General features: G+C 44.3%; 1 protein-coding gene across 4 annotated transcripts in view; it reads right to left on the bottom strand.

Annotated features, from left to right (window-relative positions):
* LOC141773122 (IQ motif and SEC7 domain-containing protein 1-like) overlaps nucleotides 1-22,500 on the bottom strand; it is a 152,752-nt gene that overhangs the window by 8,608 nt on the left and 121,644 nt on the right. For all 4 annotated transcript variants that reach the window (XR_012595014.1, XM_074644809.1, XM_074644811.1 and 1 more), the window contains 14 exons: nucleotides 17,329-17,497; nucleotides 14,722-14,889; nucleotides 13,926-14,099; nucleotides 12,694-12,789; nucleotides 11,757-12,427; nucleotides 10,032-10,955; nucleotides 9,698-9,856; nucleotides 8,419-8,541; nucleotides 8,151-8,317; nucleotides 7,486-7,625; nucleotides 7,162-7,287; nucleotides 6,201-6,300; nucleotides 2,229-2,390; nucleotides 638-859 (listed from right to left, as the gene is read on the bottom strand). Coding sequence is in view for 3 of the 4 variants with exons in the window: in XM_074644809.1 (XP_074500910.1) it covers nucleotides 638-859; nucleotides 2,229-2,390; nucleotides 6,201-6,300; nucleotides 7,162-7,287; nucleotides 7,486-7,625; nucleotides 8,151-8,317; nucleotides 8,419-8,541; nucleotides 9,698-9,856; nucleotides 10,032-10,955; nucleotides 11,757-12,427; nucleotides 12,694-12,789; nucleotides 13,926-14,099; nucleotides 14,722-14,889; nucleotides 17,329-17,497 (3,401 nt within the window). In the remaining variant the exon portion in view is untranslated. The remainder of the gene's footprint in view (nucleotides 1-637; nucleotides 860-2,228; nucleotides 2,391-6,200; nucleotides 6,301-7,161; nucleotides 7,288-7,485; nucleotides 7,626-8,150; nucleotides 8,318-8,418; nucleotides 8,542-9,697; nucleotides 9,857-10,031; nucleotides 10,956-11,756; nucleotides 12,428-12,693; nucleotides 12,790-13,925; nucleotides 14,100-14,721; nucleotides 14,890-17,328; nucleotides 17,498-22,500) is intronic.

Here is a 22,500-nt window from a genome sequence, read left to right as displayed (position 1 = left end):
TGTTTGTGTGCAGATTAAACAAACAACATGTTAATCAGTGAGCTTTAGATGTGTGTTTAACACTGGACAGAGCCCGGCTAGCTGTTTCCCCTCGCTTCCAGTCTTTATGCTAAGCTAGGCTAACCACATCCTGACTGCAGCTCCATATTTATCGCACAGACAACATTTGTTGAATTATCTCTTTCAGCAGTTTCAGTGATATACTGTATATCAAATCAGTGCATCACTAATCTTGTCAGTAACAGCTGCCTCTTGTGTCTTGTAAACACCAGTAGTCCAGAAAGTGCAGTTTCTTCATGTTATATTTCATGTTGTATTTGCTGTAGCTGTCCAGTAGGTGGAGACGGAGCATCACAGCTCTACGTTAGACTTCCATCTTACTGTATTATTTTACCATTTTAGATTTCATCGCCGTTTCATCAGTTGCATAAGACCACAGATGTAGGTTTGCTCTGAGTCAGTGAGTCAGAATAAGAAAACCCAGAAACAGTAAAACATCCCCTTTTGCAGAATCTCAGTCACGTCTCACAGAAAAACCTGAATGCTGTTGTTTTACAGCGGAAGAAAAACACGCTGTGAAGGTGTACTAGTACTGCTACATCTGTCACACAATGACCAGTGTGTTTCCCGTCCTCACCTGTTTCTGAGAGGTCTCTCAGTGAGGAGCTCAGCGCCGTGCGTTTGAGTCCGTCCACCGAGGCGTACGTGTCATCGAGGCACGGCCTACCCAGAGTGCCGTTCACCACCTCGCCTTTCACCGCGCCGACGTTGGCCCCGCTCCCCGGCGTCCCCCCGCCTCCTGGTCCTCCCCCCGTCAACACACCTGGACGTATCACACCTTTCTGCTTCTCGAGCTCGGCTGGAGGCAGAGGACAGACAGAAGACATTCAGTCAAGTAACAGATAGTACTACTACTACTATAAGTACTTCTACGACTATAAGTACTACTGTACTACTTCAACTACTGCTTGTGCCACTAACGATACTGCTTGCTTTTGTCCAAAGCAACGTAGTGCTACTGCTAATACTTCTACAAGTACTACTATTACTACTGCTGCTACTTCTACTGCTCCTGATTTTCTACAACTACTATTACTACTAGTGTGTTATGATTACTACTACTACTACTACTACTACTACTACTACTACTAGTGTGTTATGATTACTACTACTACTACTACTACTACTACTACTACTACTAGTGTGTTATGATTACTACTACTACTACTACTAGTAGTGTGTTATGATTACTACTACTACTACTACTACTACTACTACTACTAGTGTGTTATGATTACTACTACTACTACTACTACTAGTGTGTTATGATTACTACTACTACTACTACTACTAGTGTGTTATGATTACTACTACTACTACTACTACTACTACTACTACTAGTGTGTTATGATTACTACTACTACTACTACTACTACTATTACTACTAGTGTGTTATGATTACTACTACTACTACTACTACTACTACTACTACTACTAGTGTGTTATGATTACTACTACTACTACTACTACTACTACTACTACTAGTGTGTTATGATTACTACTACTACTACTACTACTACTACTACTAGTGTGTTATGATTACTACTACTACTACTACTACTACTACTACTACTAGTGTGTTATGATTACTACTACTACTACTACTAGTAGTGTGTTATGATTACTACTACTACTACTACTAGTAGTGTGTTATGATTACTACTACTACTACTACTACTACTACTACTACTAGTGTGTTATGATTACTACTACTACTACTACTAGTAGTGTGTTATGATTACTACAAGGCCTACTGCAACTAATATTATAATACTACTACCATTGCTACTACTAGGCCTACTGCTACTAATACTGTAATGCTATTACTACCACTGCTACTACTACTACTAATATTACTATTACTTCTGCTGCTTATCCTATTGCTCCTTGTACTACTACTACTACTACAACAACAACTACTATGACGACTACTACTACTTCTGCTATAACTATTACTACTACTTCTCCTATGACTACTACAACTACTACGTTTGCTGCTTCTGCTTTTGCTACTACTGTTATTAGTATGACTACTACTATACTACTACTACTATGTCACTACCACTATAAAACTACCACCATATTACTACCACTATATCACTACTATGCTACTGCCATTACTACTGCTACATCAGTACCACTATAGTGTGTACTGTAGGAGGACTCACACTCCACGCGGTACTTCTCCATGTCCTGGACCTCTGCGATGCTCTCTCGGAGGTCGGAGGTGAAGCGAGCTCGGTCCTGCTGGCTCGGCGCCGTGAAGACGATCAGCACTTTTCTCTCTCCTCCGGGGTTCGCCGACGTCAGTCTGATACCGTGAGGGTAGTCTGGGTGAGACACCACGCACACGCACACACACACACGCACACGCACACGCACACGCACACGCACGCGCACGCGCACACACACACACACACACACACACACACACACACACACACACACACACACATACACACACACACAACAAATTAATTTCAGTGAACGAAAACATGAACGTTAAACTTCAGATTTTGATCTGACTGCTGATGGTGGGAGGAAGGGGAGGTGGATGGGTCCAACAAACACAGGACTTGAACCAGGACACCAGCGTTTTGTTTCGTAAGCTACGTCAGGGACGTCTGTGACGTGTCCGTACTTCTGTTACGTTGTTTCCGTACATATTTTGCTTAGTTTATGCACTTATTTTAAGCCCAACCATCATGTTTTTCCTAAACCTAACTAAGTGGTTTTGTTGCCTAAACATAACTGCGGATGTTACCGTAGTCTTGTTGCGTGTAGTATAGTATAACATGATCGTATAGTAATATCACAGAGAATATAACATCGTATCATATCACATCTCAGCTAATCTGCTTCATCAGGACTGTGTTGGTTTGATCCGATTTGATTGACAGTTAGCAAACGACCCAACGCCTGTCATCAGACCTCCTGATTCAAACGTTACTTCCTGATTGGTGCTGGAAATACGTGACATCCCTTTTTCCAACTCAGCTCTTTAATTCATTGAGAAGAGCTCAGACAAAAACACAGAATATCTCCAGTTAAATAACGAGTCAAACTGTTTTCATTTTAACAGAAAATGGTGTGTTCATGTTGGACTCTGACCCCGGATCAGTGAGTGGAAGAAGATGATGGAGAAACACACACACACACACATACATTAACGTGCACCCACTCACAGACAATACACACACAGTGCTCACCCACCCACCCACACACACTCACACACAGCAGCAGTGGATGTAAGATTGTGCTGATGAATCATATGGGACAATCTGTCCTGGTCACAGTCATCAGCACTTGCTGCCAAGTCCCATTTAGCTCCAACTGGAGGACCAGAACTGTCAACAACAACAACTAAACAACAACAACGACGACTACCCAGCCACCACTGCAGCTTCGGTACACACTGAGCACACTGTCAGCTCTGAGACGACACCGTGGATCCCACAAATAATGCAATGCAACAGGAAACAGCAGAGGATGCGTGAATCTGTGTGACTGATTCCATTAACTGAAATTAGTATAATTATTTTAACAGACAGTTTCCCCTTAAGTAGCTTTATATATATATGTATATATATATATACAGTATATATAAAGTCCAGGATGGACTTCTGAGCCGATTTAGGGATGTAAAAAACACTCTTAACATATGTCACACTGCAGGAATATCTGGAAAGATAATCTTTATAACCATCAACAAATCAGGGCTTTGCTGACGATTGTCGGGAGGAATCGGGTCCAAAATCAGCTTAATTCTCGTGTAGTGTGTACCCGGTATACCTCTAATGTAAACCCACCCGCAGTGTTTTTCGACAGTCAGAGCAAGTGACGTAGTATTAATAGCGTGAGACTCAGTTCAGGGAGGGAGGTGAGGTGGATGGGTCAAACAAACACAAGACTTTTAACCTGGAGACCGCTGTTCATGTCCCGTGTGAAACTAAACGTTGGCGTATTTTGTCAGGTCAGTCTTTAGTGACGTGACTCGTCGGTATCGTCCCGTAAGTCGCTCGTCAGTGAAGCTGCATGAAAGACATGTAGAGTAGTCCTCTCAGACATCCGACTGGACACGGTCGAGCTTTGTGGCAGCAGATTACTAACTTTTCAACGGTTGATATGAGTTCAACGATTGCAGCTATGGGTGAAAGATTTGCAGTATAGGGGTAAAATGCATCTCAGTGTTGCGGTGGGTTATTTCTGAGTCCAAAAGCTGTGAAATCGTATCTAGTAGACCTTAGCTTGGTCAAAGCATCACACTAGAATTTTGCTCTTGAATGATGCGCCAAAAATGCATGTGGGAAATAAATTGGAGACTCTGTCCCAGTTGGAAATGCTCTCAACAATCTGTTAATAACCACTTGGCAAAACTCAACTCTCCAATTAGAGAAGTGGTACTCTGTCTGCCAGCCTGTTCTTTAAACGCAAGGCGTCGTCCGTCAGAAGTGCAGTCAGTACTCCGCAGTGGAAGCACATCACAGGATTTCCTAAATATGCGACTGTCAATCTGAAAACAAGGCTGTTTTGCTGCATTCCTCAAAACATGACTCATTCAACCGACACATTTTTCAATACCGATGTTAACACGCTCGTATGCAGAGTTGTGTGTGTGTGTGTGCGCGTGCGTGTGCGTGTAACTGTGTGGGTGTGTGTGGTTTCCAAGCGTCTATTTCAGCAGAGAAGAAGAATTGGCTCTCGGTTGTGTGCAGCAGATTGGAGTTGGTGGCGTTTCAAATCTGCCTCAGCACCTGTTAACAGGCCGCCTCACTCTGAGGAGTTCAGCTCCACAATCACATCTCCGCATTATATATAATGTCTCCACACGACCCACAAAATGAAGGCCGACATGAAGCTAATGTCTCATTTATAACCTCTTAAAGAGCAACTTAACAGCAAGTTGAAAATCTTGTTTGCTTCCAGTGGTTTAACCCTTTGAACTCCAATCAGTTTCAGGGCATTTTTTTGCACCCGTCACATTTTACTCACTCTGGTTTTTCACCGCAATATATATTATGGCATGCCATTTAGGAAATTATTATTATATATAATGTGAAACCTGAGAATATTTAATGAAACCTGAGAATATGGAATGAAATCTTGAGAATATTAAATGTTATCCTGAGCAATAACTTAAGTCTTATGTAGTGTAGTGCCACCAAAATCACTTCACACATCAATTGTCACTTCCTGATAAAGCATGCCGCTTAGGAAATTATTTTATAAATATAATGTGAACCTGAGAATATTGAGTGAAATCCTGAGAATATTGAATGAATCCATAATTTCACATTATATATATACTGTATATAATAATTTCCTAAACGGCATGCCATATATATACACATAAAAATCCATCCTGGCCGCACTGATTTCAAATCCTAAATATTAAACATATTCAATATTTACGATGGGATCTCCTGTTGTGTGTGGAGAACCCCGAGGACAGCCGATGACGCAGTCACGTGGGAAAGAACGATAGCCAATAGAGAACCAAGCTGACTGAAGAAGGAAGGACAACCACCGCTGTCATGGCGGCTGCGGCTCATGCATGAGCTAATGCTAAACGTGAAGCATAAAGTCCTAGTAAGATGGAGCTCAGAAATGGAGTACCAATTTGTGATTTGTGGCAACAACACAAGTGTTTATTTAACGTGTCTCCATGACTTCATCCATCCATCCTTCGTGAATTTTCAGTACAAAGTAAAAACTAACATCGCTAATTCTTCCAATTGGCGTTATTTGACGAGTTGGGAGTGAGGACGGGTTGTTTTTTGACCCACCATGCACCCCGACCTCCTCCCTACACGGCGTTTGTTGCTCTTTATACTTCCTGGTTCACAATTAAGTGGATTACATACGAATTGATTTGTGGGATACATACAAAATACAGTGCATTACTTTTCATAGGTAGAGCTACGAACGGTGGAGGAGAACAGCTCCTAGTGTAGGTGTGTGTGCATGTGTGTCTTTTCAGTGGGCCGGCCGACAGCGGGGTAAAAATAGAGAGTTAAGCAAGTGCAAAAAAGAAATAGAGATATGAGAAATAAAAACGGAGAGAGGCTGAGACAGATGGAGGGAGCAGATGGACGAGAGGAGAGAGAGAGAGAGAGAGAGAGAGAGAGCAGTATACTTACAGGTGTTTTGGAAGGTGTGGACCTGCATGTCCACCAGAGGAAATGATTGTCTGAAATTGTACGTCACTGACGTCTTCTTCTTCTGGAAGATCTTTGTCACCTGAGGAGGAGAGAAGAGATGAGAAGAGAGAAGATGTCATGGCAGAAAGGAGGACAGAAAGACAGAGAGGAGGGAGGAGGAGGAGGAGAGAGGAAACAGCAAAGGAGATCTTCGTCTTCTTCATATGTTTCTTTTGTTCATTTCGAGCTGAGAGGTTTTTTAAATCCACTCAGTGACACATTTTAATCATTCCTTCATAAACTGTAGACATTTCTCCTCCTGCTCGTTTTTTTAAGTCGCGGTGTAAATAAATAAAAAATTATTGAATTGGAGCTGAATCTCAGTTAGAGACACATCATCTTCTGAGCACAAACACTAGAAGCACTTTTGGTGACATCGACGGGAGACTTTAAATCATTTATTTAGAATCGTCCTGATTCACATTTGAAGCTCAGCTGTCAGCTGAGCTGTCAGTAAAGCTTCTAGCATCACAAACCACACACTTTCTATTGTTTTTCAGACATGTGACAATCTTTAATCTTTCAAATGGAAACACTAAAACATGAGAAACCTGCTTGGGTTTCCTACTTGGGATTCCGTTTACTTGCATTTTCTCTAACAGGAAGTCAGACTTTCAGACTCTCTGACACTTCTGGAGCGCAGCATTAAACATGACCAGGGCATTATGGGATAAACTGGTGCTCTGGTGACGCACAATCACTTTAGATCCTCAGGCTCCGAGAGAATTATACTCAAACTTATCCTAAAATAGTGCAGCAACACAAACGAGACAGTGTGAGCCTGTTTAGAAAAGATATAAATACTAGATTTCTCTCTTTTCCACCAAAATACATCACATGTACACACACACGCACGCACGGACTCACGCACGCACACGCACGCACACAGTGTATTGATTACCATCAGCAGGTCGTTGAACAGGAAGACTTCTCTCTGGTGGACGCCGCTCCTCTGACCTCTGTTCGGATCGGGAACCTCGAACAGCTGACAGCAACACACCAACCTGCGATGAGGCAGAGAGAGCACCTGCAACCCACACACCCACGCACGATTCAACGTCAGTAACACTGCATACGGTTGACAATCGGTAATCAATAAAAATATTGATCGCAAGCATCAAGCTAACGTTATGCTGACAAGATTTAAATCCATTTCCAACGCGTTAACTTTTGACGTGTGTGTACAGATTTCCAGATGTTTGTTTGAGGTGTCGGAGGATCTTACAGGTTTCTTGCCGACCACCATCCTCTCCACCGCCTGGACCTGAGACACGTGGTCATCGTTGGTCCTCAGCTCCCATTTCTGGATCCTTCCATAGATGGCCACCAGCAGGTCCCTGGGGATGTCCTGACCGTTATCAACGCCTGGTGGAAACACACACGGCTCAGGGTTCAGTTTCACACAGGAAATCATAAACATACAGGAAAAAGATTAACAAAACCTGAGACTCACGGGCGATCCCGACTGACTTTTTCTGTCTTTCAAAGGCTCTAGTAGGTTCAGTTTTAGGGCTAGACACAGATATCATATGAAACTAGAAAACCTAAAGAATCCATTGCTACCAACTATGTCGTTCTTCAAATTTTGGGCTTATAGCAAGGAAAACTTGCCATGGCCAAGTAGCCATTTCATTGTAATGAAACCATTTTTTTAAACTTGACCTCACTGTATAAGATGACCTGTGGTGACCTCTAGGATAATCACAGCCTCATGAAACTTTACAGCCACAAACTAGAGACCTAGAGCATTCAGAGGATGGATGTCTTCCCTAGCTAGATTGACAATAAGGGGGTTTCTGAGCAGTTTCCAGAACAGAAGTGCTCGCCATCCAATCGTTGAAAAATACAATTCTAGCAGAAATCTCCAAATGAATTGAACCGCTGACTGACCCCGCAGGTTCTTGACGAAGTCCTCCAGCTTCATCTTCCTCTCTGGCTTGACGTTGGGACTGTACATGTCCGTGTTGAGGAGGATGATGGCGAAGGCCAAGATGAAGATGGTGTCTGGATTCTGGAACTGCCGGATCAGCACCGGGTTACAAACACAGTACCGCTGACTGAAGAGAGAGAGAGAGAGAGAGAGAGGAGGAGACATGACGAAAACATCACAGATCACTGAGTCCTCTCTGGGGTTCAACCCTGGGATGTAGTTTAGTACCTGAAGGCCTCCACCAGTCGCTCCACCCGCTGAGCTTCACCCTGAACTTTAATCTGAGCCTGGAACTTCCTCAGAGCATCGTCCAGATCCATCCCTGAGAAATCCATCTCATCCAGAACACAGCTGCAGACAGAGAACACTGATCAGCATCAGCTGCTACTGAAACTTTAAACAGAAACGTATCTCAGGTTTAAAGCCCCCCTCCAGTGTATTTAGGCATTTCTATGATATTTCAAATTTTTTGAGTCATTTCCTGACTAAGTTGATTAGCAACACTGTTTGCCAAATTTTTTTTGACAAATAACTTAATTTTGTGCTCAAAGTGGAAAAAAGAAGGTTGTTGGTAAAATGGGAATATGACGTCTGGCTATAGAAGAAGCTGCAGGTCAAAGGTCACTCATGCTCGTTTGAGTCTGAGCAGCAAACTGATTAATCTGTTTATCTGTCTGTCAGTTTGTCTTTCTAGTTAGTTAACTAGTTAGGTATAGTTAGCTAGCCCAACTTGTTGCATTCGCTAACTGAGGGGTTTCTTTTTATTTTTAGTTTCCTCCACCTTAATTTAGTGTGTTTATTTTCACAATGGCATTTGTGTGTGCGGTGAACGGGTGAAATCAACGTAGTGAATTACACAAAATCCCACCGGCAGAATTAGCCCAACACACTGACTGTCACTCTCACTCGCTCTCTTCTTTACCGTTTCCTCCTGCCGGAGCTAAATTAATGGAAAGCAGCCGACAATGTTTTGGAGGTTACACAGGAGAGCGTACAACTTTCAGCTCAAAAGAAAACTGGAGAAAAGTCCCGTAAGAGAAATAAACGAATCACAGAGCAGCCCGGTGCGGTGTCTGTGCTGGAGCTGAGGCGAGAGCAGCCAGTACTGGTGGACAGTGCACCTCCAAAACTTCCTGAAACTGCATTTCAAACGGCGGACCTCTGCAACATGTCTATCTGTCCTCCGGCGTGCGGCGGTGCGGCTCCTCGGTGTAGCAGTAGCCAGACGGCCGCCTCGCCAGGAGGAGGCGGTGAAGAAGAGGGCGAGTGAGAGAGTCGGTGTGTTGCGCTGATTCTTGTCTCATTTGTGGTCTGATAAACAGTAAATTCATCTTAACTGGGTTGAAAAACTATGCAATCTGGTTGCCATGGTAATGAATTACGTCTGACTATTAACCAGACGCCCATTCTCTGTTTGAGAAAGAACATTAACCAAAAAACAGGAAGTAAAACTGGCTGGAGGAGGGCTTTAAATATTAACACTAACAGTCAGGAGTCTTGTACTCACTCGAGGACGTCCTTGTTGAACTGCATCCGGCTGCCCAGGAACTCTCCGATCATCTGCCTGCTCAGTCCTTTCCTCTCCAGAATGAACCTGGCGATGCCCACCGGGGTGTCCGACACAAAGCCCCTCTCGATCAGGTACTGGGTCCCCTTCTCAGGTTTCCTGCAGCCGAGACAAGACAAGCTTTGTTTTACGCGATATCACGTTAACTTTGACAGCCCTAATTCACAGATTTGTTAAGAAACAAGCTTTTCAGCTGTTACTGATTAATGAAAGTGTTTGATGATTATGATGATTGGGCATGATTCTAATCAGGTTCATAAAGACACACACGTACTTGTTGAACAGGTTGAGTCCGATGCGGTATTGCCGCCGCTGCACCACGTCGTTGTTGAAGGCGGGAGAATCCCAGCTGTGGCGGCTCTCTCTCTGATAGGTCTGTTTCCCCAGCGCGGCTCCTCCGATTGGCTCCCGCAGGCTGTCGCGTGACGAGGAGCCGGAGCTGCAGTTGTTGACCGTTGTGTCGTCATTGGAGTTGGTGGTGGTGGAGTTGACGCTCTCGTTGTCTCCGTCTGAGCAGAGCAGATGGTGGTGGTGGAGGTGGGGGTGGTGGGCGAGGTGCTGCTGCTGCTGCGCCTCCATGGTTTGGAGCGCGGAGGAGGAGGAGGAGGACAGCGGCGAGGGCGTGAGCGGCGGTGGCAGGGGCGAGAGTGGTGGTACAGGGGAGGGCAAAGGGGACAAGGGGGGTTCTGGGTAACCGTGGGGGAGGTGGTGGTGTTGGTGGTGCAGGTGGTGGTAGTGGTGTTGGGCGAAGTGGTGAGCGTGTTGGATGTAAGGGCTGCCGTGGTGCATGTGCATGACGTGCGGCTGGCTGTACTGCGGATGGTGGTGGAGGATGGTGGGTAGGTGGGGGATGGGCGACGGGTGGGGGTGAGGGTGGGGGTGCGAGTGTTGGAGTGGGTGAGGGAGCGGGTGTGACGGCAGCGCCCGGGCTGAAGGCATCGGTAAGGGGACGTTGGCGGGGCTGCGGGTCTGTCCCTGTGCCGTGGCGACCGAGCGTCCGTTTGGTTTGTGTTTGATCGTTCCCTGTGGTGAGTCGGCTTCGCTGCTTCCTCCACCTCCTCCTCCTCGTTGCTCATCCTCTCCACTCTCTTCTTCTTCCTCTTCTTCTCCCCGGCTCTCCCTCTCTCCTCCTCCTCCTCGCTCGACTCCTGACGGCTCCTGTTCGTACACCAGGCGTCCGATGGAGCCTCGCTCTGACCTGAAGAGTTGAACAATAAAGTTTCATGTTAACGAATAAATCCAGACACATGTTCTCCAGAGTTGACTGTTAATATTTTATCCATTTATTCTACATTTTAAACAAATGTATATGTTAATACTAAGGGTGTATTTACATGAGGTACGATTGATCCGTACCGTGCCCGAGTACGATTGCCCTCCCTCTCCGCTCAACTTTCACATTAATAAAGTTGTTCCGTACCCGAGTACACTTGTGTCATCATACGTGTTTTTATTTAAGTCGAGATCAGCTGTTCTAGTGGCGGAGCATCTTGGTCTATGTAAGCAGCCATGCAATGCATTCTGGTAGCGTCCGCTCGTCATTTGCATATAGTTGAGGTCTAGGCTAATTTATGCAAATCATGGATGTCCGACGCGACTCGCTGCTTCTGGAAACTCCCGAGAAACTTTTAAACTAAGCATTGTCAATTCAAAATAAAGACAGATTCATCAACTGCATGGCTTATTTCTCGAATAAAATATTTTCAGAAACATATTTCGGTGAACTATTTTCATGTTATAAGAGTATACTGTATGTTGGTTCCAGTTTGAAAGCTGGGGGCAGCAGGCCGTGAGGGAAAGCATTCGTCCAATCAGGTGCCTTGTGTCTAGTGGCAGCCCATCAAGTGTCTAACGCTCGGACGTGAGGCGATCCCTCGTGATAAAAACATAATTAAAATTATTATTATAAAACCATTATTGTGGCTGATTTGACCTGCTCAGGATTTATGAGTATCAAGTGTGTGATCTCTAGAGAAGCTCTCTGAATGGCTGTGCTGACCTGTCACTCATGTCCACTGAGCTGTCACTGGGTGGTTCGATAGTGAGGACAGGGAGGTGTCCTCCTCCTCCTCCTCCTCCTCCTCCTCCTGCTCCTCCTCCTCCTCCTGCCCTCCCTCTGTACTCCCCTCGACACTCTGTGCAGGGGGTGCTGCTCCTCCGGCTGGCGTTGCTCCCTCCCTCTGTCTCCCTGCTGTCCTCCCTCACCCCCGCACCTCCACCCCCGCCTCCTCCCCAGTACTCTGTGTCGGAGCTGGAGGCGGGGCGTGAGAGCGGCGAGGATGGCGGGCGGGAGAGCGGCGACGAGGGGAGGCAGCCCTCGTCCATGTAGAGGGTGACGTCGCTGAAGGATGTAGCGGTGCTGTCCTCGTGCATGGCGGCGCCTCCTCCCACGCCTCCTCTCCCGCCTCCTACTCCCGGCCGGCCCGCCAAGCGCCGGGAGGATGCGTTGGCGTTGCGCCACGAACACTCTCTGTAATCCTCATCCTCGTCTTCCTCCTCGTCCTCCTCCCCTTCCTCCTCCTCCTCCTCCTCTTCTTCCTCTACCTCCTCCTCTACCTCCTCCTCGTCCTCCTCATCGTCCTCCTCTCCTTCTCCTCCGACGTCCTGCGAGTCTTCGCGGCCAGACTGGCAGGTGAGGGAGTCGTCCATGGAGTCGGCCAAAGACTTCACCTGCGGTCCAACACAGTTAAATACAGATCACACAGGCACATACTAAAGATTCTCATATTTATTTACCTCAGACACCTTTAATATGAGGCTCACACTAGAGATTTCTTTTGAGAGGCAGAAGAGCACTGGGAAAGATAAAGGTGACGCCTGCACACTACTCCATACCACAATACTTTTATCGACTACGTTTCGATCCTGCTTGGATCTTCGTCAGGTCAAAAAAGATAATGTAATCCACAAGTAAAAGGACAAATAGGTGTGTTTACCTGCTTGGAGAAGGAGTCGTCCATGTCTGCTGCCTCATCTGACCCCCGCTGACCTGCTGACCCCTGACCCTGCGGCTGACGCTCATCAAATGAGTACTGGACACACCGGAGAACAGAAATCATTTGTACGGTTTGTTGTGTGTTTATGTGTACTGGATATACAGTAGGGCTGGGACGATTCACCTATCTACTAATTTGATATGCGTTATGTATTGCGATTTTTAAGTATTGCGATTCGATATTGTAATTTATTGCCATTTTTGTTAACTTTATTTAACACTAGATCATGGGAAAAAGTTGAATCATACACTTCTAGGGACTTTCAATTTGGAAAATATCTAAATTAATACAGTAAAAATGTTTGATTTTCAGCATGGATGTAGTCAGAGATGTCCTGAAGTCAAATATATCAGGATCATTGTCTGGAATTATTTATAAAAAAATGTCCAGCAACCCAAAAATCAAAGAATAAAGACATTTCCCTCACAAATTAGGAGTATTTTCTTTTTAATTTATAAGGGACATGTAATGTTTTATACTTCTGGTGAATATAATCCATCAATCTTATTTCCATATATGTATTTTATATATACAGTTCCCTTTGTTAACACCTTATTTAGAAAACCGGACGTAGTCACACGTGTATTCTTCCTCTAACTTCTCCAAGGTCGTCTCTAGCTCTCCCGTCAGCTCCGTTCTCTTTATACATCCATGGTCAGCTCCATCGGGGCCGTTTGAATGCATTTAACATAAATGTCAGTATATGGGTGCTCTAAAGAGAGTGACGGCCGGCTTGACAGCACGTTACTGCAATACGATAACATTTCCTGTCCGTGACAGAGTTAGCATGCAGCTTTAGCCATGATGTCTAGCTCTGCTTTTCCTGCAATGTGTGAAACCCAAAGTGTTTCCATATTTTAATGGATGTGTACCACTTTGGATTTAACATGTGAGGGTGCGTGTCGTATCCATGCTGACCCTCCGCTGTTTTCTACTTTGTCGTTTCGGAACAGATATGACTTCACGTTACTCAGACTACAACAATAAAAGTGGTAATTTCCTTTTACCTCCTCATAGACTCAAAAGAAGCAAAAGTATTGATTCTGGCATTAAAAAATCTATTTCAAAATCAAAACAAAAAAATCGCGATACATAGGTGAATACATTTTTTCCCACCCCTACTATACAGTGTGTATACGATTGTGTGTGTGTGTGTGTGTGTGTGTGTGTACCTGCATCCTCATGTTGGACAGGATGATGCGGCGGGTCATCCTGCTCTCCGAGGCAGAGCTGCGAAGCCTCTCGAAGTTCTTGTTCATGCGGTACTGCCTGAACGCCGTCTGGATTGTCCTCGCCGCTCGCCGGGACACAAACTGGCCCCCGTACTTCCTCTCCAGCATCTCCACCTATCAGGTCGCACCATCACACACAGCCAAACAATCGAGGAACGGGGGACAGAGAGCCTTTTTATTTTGGAAAATCACAGAACAGAAAAACAAGCTGTGTAGTTAATCATCATGTAGCCACTGCTCCTAATGCTTAGGATGGGTTAAATGCACAGGTCTAATAACAAATATGTGACGCTAACAATAATAAAAGTTTTTAAACTGCATGTGGAAGCCCACCAGAGACACAAATTATGTAACTGTTAGCAAACCGCTCGGACTTCAAAACAGTCGTGTTCATCACATCTTAGGTGTCGGCAGCAAACACCAGACACAACTTAAGAAACACAGAAACTGGGATGCACTGATGTGGGAATCAAATGTGATAAACAGCACTTCGATGCTGCTAACTAGGACAGGCATATCCTGACACGGCGCTGGGAATCAACCCACAAAGATGTGTGTGTGTGTGTGTAACAATAGGTGTGGGTGTTTTGACATGCATTGTACTCTTCTGGCGAGTTGTTTTGTTTTAAAAGGCTGCATCCAACTCAGAATGTAACAGAAACGATTAAAAACCTCATTGGATCCGTGCACGTTTGTATTTGAAGACTGGTCGGGTGTACTTGCTGTAGCGTTGTACCTTCTTATCCTGGAGGTCTGTAGAGAGCTCATAGCTGTCAGATAGAGCCTTACAGCGTTTGCTCTCCTCCTCCTCTTGCTTGCGGAGCGCCAGGCTGGCCGGCTGGTGTCGGCTGCGCTGAGCCCAGGCGAGGCTGGCCGGGCTGGGGGGAGAGATGGGAGAGCTACCCTGAAGGAGGAGGGGAGAGGAGAGGGAGGCAGGTCATTAGTATTTTGATCATTTAAATATGTATTTATAGAGTGGTGCAGGGATGACGTATATCTGTAGGCCAACCAGGAAGTTAGCATCGCCCCGGTTCCCCTCGACAAAAAGCCAATGGGATTGCTCCATTGGGTTAGGGATTACTGCAGAAAATAAGCTCTTGTCACAATTCAAAGGCGAAAAAAGAACCCAAGAGCACGACTCGGGAGGCAGAAGTTAAAGTCTTTACTTAGGAAAACCAACAGTTTCAAGGATAAATTCCAGGCAGTTATAAAGTACGAAGGGGTCAGGGTAAGGCAGAGTCCGAAAAACAAAAACTGGGTCATAAAACCAGAACAAGATCGAAGACAAGCTAACAAGGAAACGCTGGAAAGCTTAGGTATAAGCACAAAGACAATCTGGCAGCGAGCAAGTGGAAAAGGGCCGGTAAATATACTGGTGAGCTAATGAAGGGAATAACCAGATGGTACTACTGGCGGGTCTGAAATGACAGCAGAAATAGAACACAGGGAAAACAACCAAACAGCCCGAATAATTATACACCAAAGAAAACATACTGTTCCTTTAAGCTCTGTAAAACTCGGCCAATTACCTGACTACATGTACTTAATTCCTTCCCTCCTCTGTTGGGAGCTGCAGGGTTCCCAGTGAACTCCTACTGTAGCTGGTGTGTATAGGTGCTGCTGCCTCAGTGCTGACCTCCATAACAACCTCTAAACCAGACACACAGCTTGGCCCACTGCCGAGCCAACAGTCAGCCCAACAGGCAGCACTGTAAGCACAGCTGAGGATGTTAAACAAGTTCAAACAAAACATGTTTGAATTCCTCATACCTAACAATAAGCTGGCTACCAGAGTATACTGTGACTACACTGGTAGTGAGTTTATAATGATTCCTGAGCTTTGGACGACCACTCTACCCACTGAGCTACAGCTGCTCCGTAAAACAAAACAACACCAGTGAGTTACAATATGTCGAAATTCCTAAACTAATCCAGCTGTAATGTGATTTAAAGTGACTGTATGTAACTTTTTACACGTATACATTTTTTTTTTGCTAATGTGTGAACAGGTTATAACCTAACCTAAGAAATGAGACCTCCTGCGACGTTGTGGGTTTCCTCTGACAGCCTTTAGACTGATTGTAATGTGAAGAACCCGGGACGTTTTTTTCCGGGAAAATGCAACACATTTGATGTCATGCATGCTCGCGAGCTCCTTTACTCTCTTCAGCTCGGCTAGAGGGCTAACAGTGTGCAACTAAAGCTGGGCCTACACTGTACGATTTTAGCCCGTTTCTGGCCCGAATTTTGAGCTGCATGACTCATTTTAGAGTCAAACCGAATTTCAGCTTCGTCGGGCGTCGCTTGCCGTGCCATGTACGGGGGGGACCGAGGAACGATTAACTCCTCCTGACCGGCCGTCGGACAATCGGATGAATTTCTGACATGTCAGAAATTTTGGTCGCTTTCGCACAGTTGAAGCAGAGCCAGGAGCCGATTCCCCAACGTCAGCACATTTTTCTCCTCTTTTTACAGTAATCAGAGCGTCAAGATGACAATGTAAATAGATATAGCTAGTAAAACGTAGCTAGCTTACCTCCAATTCTCTCTGCAACATGGACAAGCCATACTGCCTACGTCTGTCCATATAACGTTACGCCGCTGCCTCTTTTTATAGACGTTTCAGCAGACAGGATGACATAGATGATCAAGGCAACACGTTTTTGCCTTGTTAGCATTGTGACCCGTACAGACCTCTGCTAGCAAACAAACTTTGCCGGCCTCGGAGCACTCAAATCAATCTTTGTTGAACACTGTCAACAGCTAGACTGGCCATGTTTTTTTTCTTCTATTTTAAACATACAGTGTGAGCACATAAATCGTGAGCTTTGGCTTTACATCACAAACGATCTACTCGTACAGTAGGAGTAGGAGTTACACAACAACATTTCTAAAATCGTACAGTCTATGTCCAGCTTAACCGCTAACGCCAACAAAAGATCAAAAGATCAGATCACAAACTCCACGGAAACACAAAAAAAACAAAGTTATATCTAGTTAAGCCCGTCTTGCAAAACAGGAGTGTGACTGACGTCGGGGGGTAAACTAGGATCAACATCGGCTGGGCCTTCGATTTATGGAGGGACCTTCGTTTGGTTTTAGGTATCAAAATGCAAACCAAGCTGGCAAAAAAATCCTATTGGACAGGTAACATTACTGCCAAGCATGTGAACTATATATAGAGATATTGTGGTTTTAGCTGTCAATCACGTTCAGTCTCATGTGTGTCGCCTCACAGTTTTGACCGATTCTCACTCACGTTCAACATTGTGATAGTTCCGGTCATAAATGTCACACTGACAACTTTAATGATGGTGCTTTTTGTGTGTTTTAGATTCAGTACCTGTGTGTGTGTGTGGGGGGCTCCCAGGGGCCCGCTGGAGGAGGTGGAGCTGTAGGGGTCACAGGGGTTGGAGAGGGAGCTGTTGCTAAAGCGATGGAAGGGAGGTGGATGGCCGAAGGACGTATCGGCAAAAGTGAGCGCCTCCGGACACTGAGCGTCACCCTCCACACTGAGAGAGAGAGAGAGAGGGAGAGAGAAAGAGAGAGAGAGGGAGGGTTATCCTTCTGCTAACGTTGATCATATCAGGTCAAATCCCGTACTGGGATGGTTCCATAACAGATAACATCTGTGTTTGTTTCCTGTAATGCTTTTACTGAAACATAAAACTCAAACAACCCAAACTAAAAACTGCATATTTGAAATAAAAAACAAAACAATCAGATCTTAAACGAAAATATTTGACTGTAAGGACAAAGAAAGAAATTCCTTTTCAGGGGAACAAAGAAAATACACAAAAGGAAATGATGGAAGCACGGAGGGAGTGAAGAATGGAAACGAGGATCTCAAGGATCAATTTCAATTCAAGTCAATTTAATAAAACTTTATTAATCAACGAAGGCAATTTCATTCTGGGCAAGTAAAAACAGACAGGAAACAGAAAAACAGACAGACATTTACAAGCAAAGAAGCTGTTTAAGACTATAAAAAAAAAAAAACAGATCAAGAGGAAGAGGACCAGGAAGAGAGAACAATATGAGGGAGAGGAAAAGAAACATGAGACAGGAGTAAAAGAAGAGATGATGACGGGGAAAGTTGAATAATTGCAGGAGGAAAAGGAAAAGGTCGAGGATAAAGAAGTGTAAAGGAGGCTAAAGGTTAGATGACTGCACCAAGTCAAACCAGACAAACTGGCCCAAACCAGAGTAGTCCAAACTAGACCAAAATCAGCCAAATCAAAGTGTGCTTGACCAAATTGGACCAAACCAGAATAAAATGGACCGAACCGGACAAAGTGGAACAAATCAGACAAAATTTGAAACTGAACAACTGCACTAAAGTCAGTCTAAACTGGAACAAACCAGCCTAACTTTGGACAAACCAGACAATCTGGAAACAAACTAAACTAAAGTGGAACAAACCAGAATTAACAAACACCCCAAACAGACTAATTTGGACCATAAAAGACCAACTGGACCAAACAAAAGTAAACAAGACCAAGCAAGACTTTGAACAAACCAGATTAAACTGAACCAAACTACACTAAACAGGAACAATCCATATTGAACTGAAACAGAGAACTGCACCGAACCAGATTAACCTTGAACAAAAAAACTAACTGGACCAAGCCAGAGTAAACTGGACTCGGACCAGTCCAGATCAAAGCAGAACAAGGCAGACAATCTGGAATAAATTTAACTCGACCAAAACAAAGTAATCAAGATCAAGCAAGACTAAAAAAAAAACCCAGATTAAACTGGACTAAAGTACACTAAACTGGAACATTCCAGACATATTGCACCAAAGCAGACTAACCTTGAACAAACCAGACCAACTGGCCCAAACCAGACTAAACTGACTTGGACCAAATCAAACTAAAGTGGAACAAACCAGAATAAACAGAACCAGAAATACCCCCAAAACAGACTAATTTGGACCATACAAGACAAACTGGACCAAACCAAAGTAAATAAAACCAAGCAAGACCCGAACAAACCAGATTAAACTGGACTAAAGTACACTAAACTGGAGCAATCCAGAAATACTGCACTGAACCAGACTAAACTGGACTTGGATCTAATCAAACCGGAACAAACCAAATTTACCAGAATGAGAAATACCCCAAAACAGACTAATTTGGACCATACAAGACGACCTGGACCAAACCTTACTTAACAAGACCAAACAAGACTCGAACAAACCAGATTAAACTGGACTAAAGTACACTAAACTGGAACAATCCAAACATACTGCACCGGATCAACTAACCTTGAACAAACAGACCAACTGGACTAAACCAGACTAAACTGGACTTGGGCCAGATAATATCGGAACAAACCAGACAATCTGGAACAAACAAAAGTTTAATAAACCAGAATAAACCAAACAAAATAACAGACTTATTTGGACCATACAACAAGACCAACTGGACCAAACCAAAGTATACAAAACCAAGCAAGAGTCAAACAGATTAAACTGGACTAAACTGGAACAATCAACGCACTCCCTCATCCCAAGAACGGGCTGGAACAATCCAGACATACTGCATCGAACCAGACTAACCTTGAACAAACACACCAACTGGACCAAACCAAACTAAACTGGACTTGGACCAGATCAAACTGGAACAAACTAGATGAAACTAGACCAGCTCTGCCTTCCTCACTGATCAGGTGACAGCTGAACTCATCGCTCACTGGTTCATCATCCTCTGAGAGACTCCACCTGCAGATTACTGCTCACAGATAACGACCGATAGATGATCGATTAATTAATTGATTGATGAATCAAGAAGGGAGACGAGAGAGGAGAGAAGAGGAGGAATCTGTGTGTGACGACGGGCATCATTAGTGTGTGTGTGTGTGTGTGTGTGTGTGTGTGTGTGTGTGTGTCATCATCAAAGAGGATCTTCAGTGTTAATCTAAGACACCCGTGAAGCTGGCACCGAAGCTAACGTGGGCACTGCCAAGCTCACACACACGCACACGCACACGCACACGCACACACACACACACACACACACACTCACTAAGTCACATGACGATGACTCATGGCTAACAGCAGTGTGTGTGTGGGTGTGTACAGTGTGTTGTGTTTGTGCGAGACCCAGCATGAGTGTGTGGGAGACACTGGATGTGTGTGTGTGTGTGTGTGTGTGTGTGTCAGAGATGAAGAAGAAGCTAAAGACATTATTCTGGGATGATGTTGCATTCACATCGCTAAACTTGGATGTATTAAACGCACGCACGCATGCACGCACGCACGCACGCACGCACGCACGCACGCACGCACGCACGCACGTACGCCAGACGCAAACACACACACACACACACACACACACGAAGCCAAGAAATGACTGCACTCATAAATCCCAGTGAGGCTCTGCAGTAAAAACTGAGAGGAAGGTACTCTGGATAATTACTAACTGTCTCTCTCTTTCCTCCTCATCCTCACCTTCATCATCTTTCCTCCTCCATCATTCCATCATTTTGTCTCTCACATCCCTCTTCCTCTTCTCTCGTCCTGACTGCTCATTCGTACCGCTCTTATTTTCTTACTTTCGATTCATCTCTCCTCCCATCGCTTAATTTTCTCTCCTCACATCTGTTCTCCTATTTCATCTCCTTTCTCCTCTCCTCTTCCCATCATCTGTTCACCTGTCCTCCGTCCTCTCCTTTCCCCTTTCCTCTCCACTTTGCTCTTCTCCTCTTCATAACCACTTTCATCCTTTCCTTCCGTCTTTCCTTTCCTTTATATCCTTTGGTCTCCTCTTCCCCCGTACTTCCAACTCCCCTCTTTCCGTACCTTTTCCTCTCCTCTCCTCTCCTCTCCCTCTTGTGTTGTGATATTTTAACAAGGAAATGAAAGCCTCTTGTCTACAGACCGGTCTCTAGAGAGCTCCAGCCAGCTCATAGTGGTCTGTGAGCGTCTGAAAACGTTGGAGCAAATGTTTGATTCGCCATCTAATATCGTAAAACTGCCAATATTCAAAATCTACACAGTTGATTTCTCGCCTCAAATATTGTCATAAGTAAATTTAGCGTACTCTGGGTACTCGAATAAAAGCATTAACGCTAATCTCCCGATCGCATATTTATACTGAATATCGGGGCATCCCTAATAAAGATCACATTTATTTTTCACTTGCCCGATCGGACAACTTTATGAGGTGTTCCACTTGCCCGAACACAGAGCTTACTTGCCCCAGGGCAAGCGTTAATGTCGAGCCCTTATCACCCTGATTTAATCACATTAACTGGTTTGGTAAACACGCTCTGCCTTAAGGCTGCAAGTAATGATTATGTTCTTTATCAATAAATGAGTTTATTATTTTTGGATTAATCATTTCATACAGCCCAAAGGTAATTCTTCTGTCTAACCAACAGTCCAAAACTCAAAGATATCGAGTTTATAACGATATAAAACAGAAAAGAAAGTAGCGAATCCTCACACTGGAGTTGATAGAAGAGTAGAGTGTTTTTATATCGAACTTAAAGATGAGTGAAGAAGAAGAAAAACATATTACAAAGATGCTACATCTGCTATTTACTGCTACTGTGTTTCTGTCCAGATGGTGCAGTGGAAGTTATAAGTGCTACCAAATACAGAATGTTTACAGCAGCAGATGGAAAAACAACTTTCATTATCTGGATAAAACAGCAACCAGAAAGAAAACCAAAGAGCTGAGAGTTGTATACAAATATTACAGAAGACAACAATGAGGACAAAGTGGAGGCATCCTGGACACACTGCTGTGATCTGTCAGGTCATCTGCCCAAATGTCTGGTTGAACAAATAATTATTAAGGCTGTAAAAGTTAACGAGATAATAACGCGTTAAGGCAAATTAGTTTTAACGCCACTAATTTCTTTAACGCATTAATGCATAGAGTGAAGATACTGGCATCATATGAAGTCATAGTGAAGTCAACACACTGACACACTGACAGCTGTTGTTGACTGTTGCTCTGCAGTTTGCCATGTTATGATTTGAGCATATTCTTTATGCTAAATGCAGTACCTGTGAGGGTTTCTGGACAATATTTGTCATTGTTTTGTGTTGTTAATTGATTTCCAATAATAAATATATACATACATTTGCATAAAGCAGCATATTTGCCCACTCCCATGTTGATACGAGTATTAAATACTTGACCAATCTCCCTTTATGGTACATTTGAACTGATAAAAAATGCGCAATCAATTTGCAATTAATCGCAATTAAATATTTTATTCGATTGACAGCCCTAATATATAATTTATATAGTTCTGCACAAATCTGTGTGTGCAATCACTAAACAACTACACTCTGGAGGATCCAGTTCAATATACAGTCACACCTACAGAGCACATAAACCCACTGCAGCATGATAACACTCATGTAAACCTTGGCTCTGCTCGGCAGCTTTTTCCTGTGAAGCCACATGAGTCCACACACACGCACACACACACACGCACACGCACGCACACACACAAGCACACACACTGGCTAAGCCGGTTCAATACAGCGTCTCAT

This window comes from Sebastes fasciatus, chromosome 8, assembly GCF_043250625.1.
Source record: "Sebastes fasciatus isolate fSebFas1 chromosome 8, fSebFas1.pri, whole genome shotgun sequence".
Classification (NCBI taxonomy): Eukaryota; Metazoa; Chordata; class Actinopteri; order Perciformes; family Sebastidae; genus Sebastes; species Sebastes fasciatus.
Note: the sequence above shows the minus strand (reverse complement) of the source record. Positions and strands in the feature narration are given on the sequence as shown.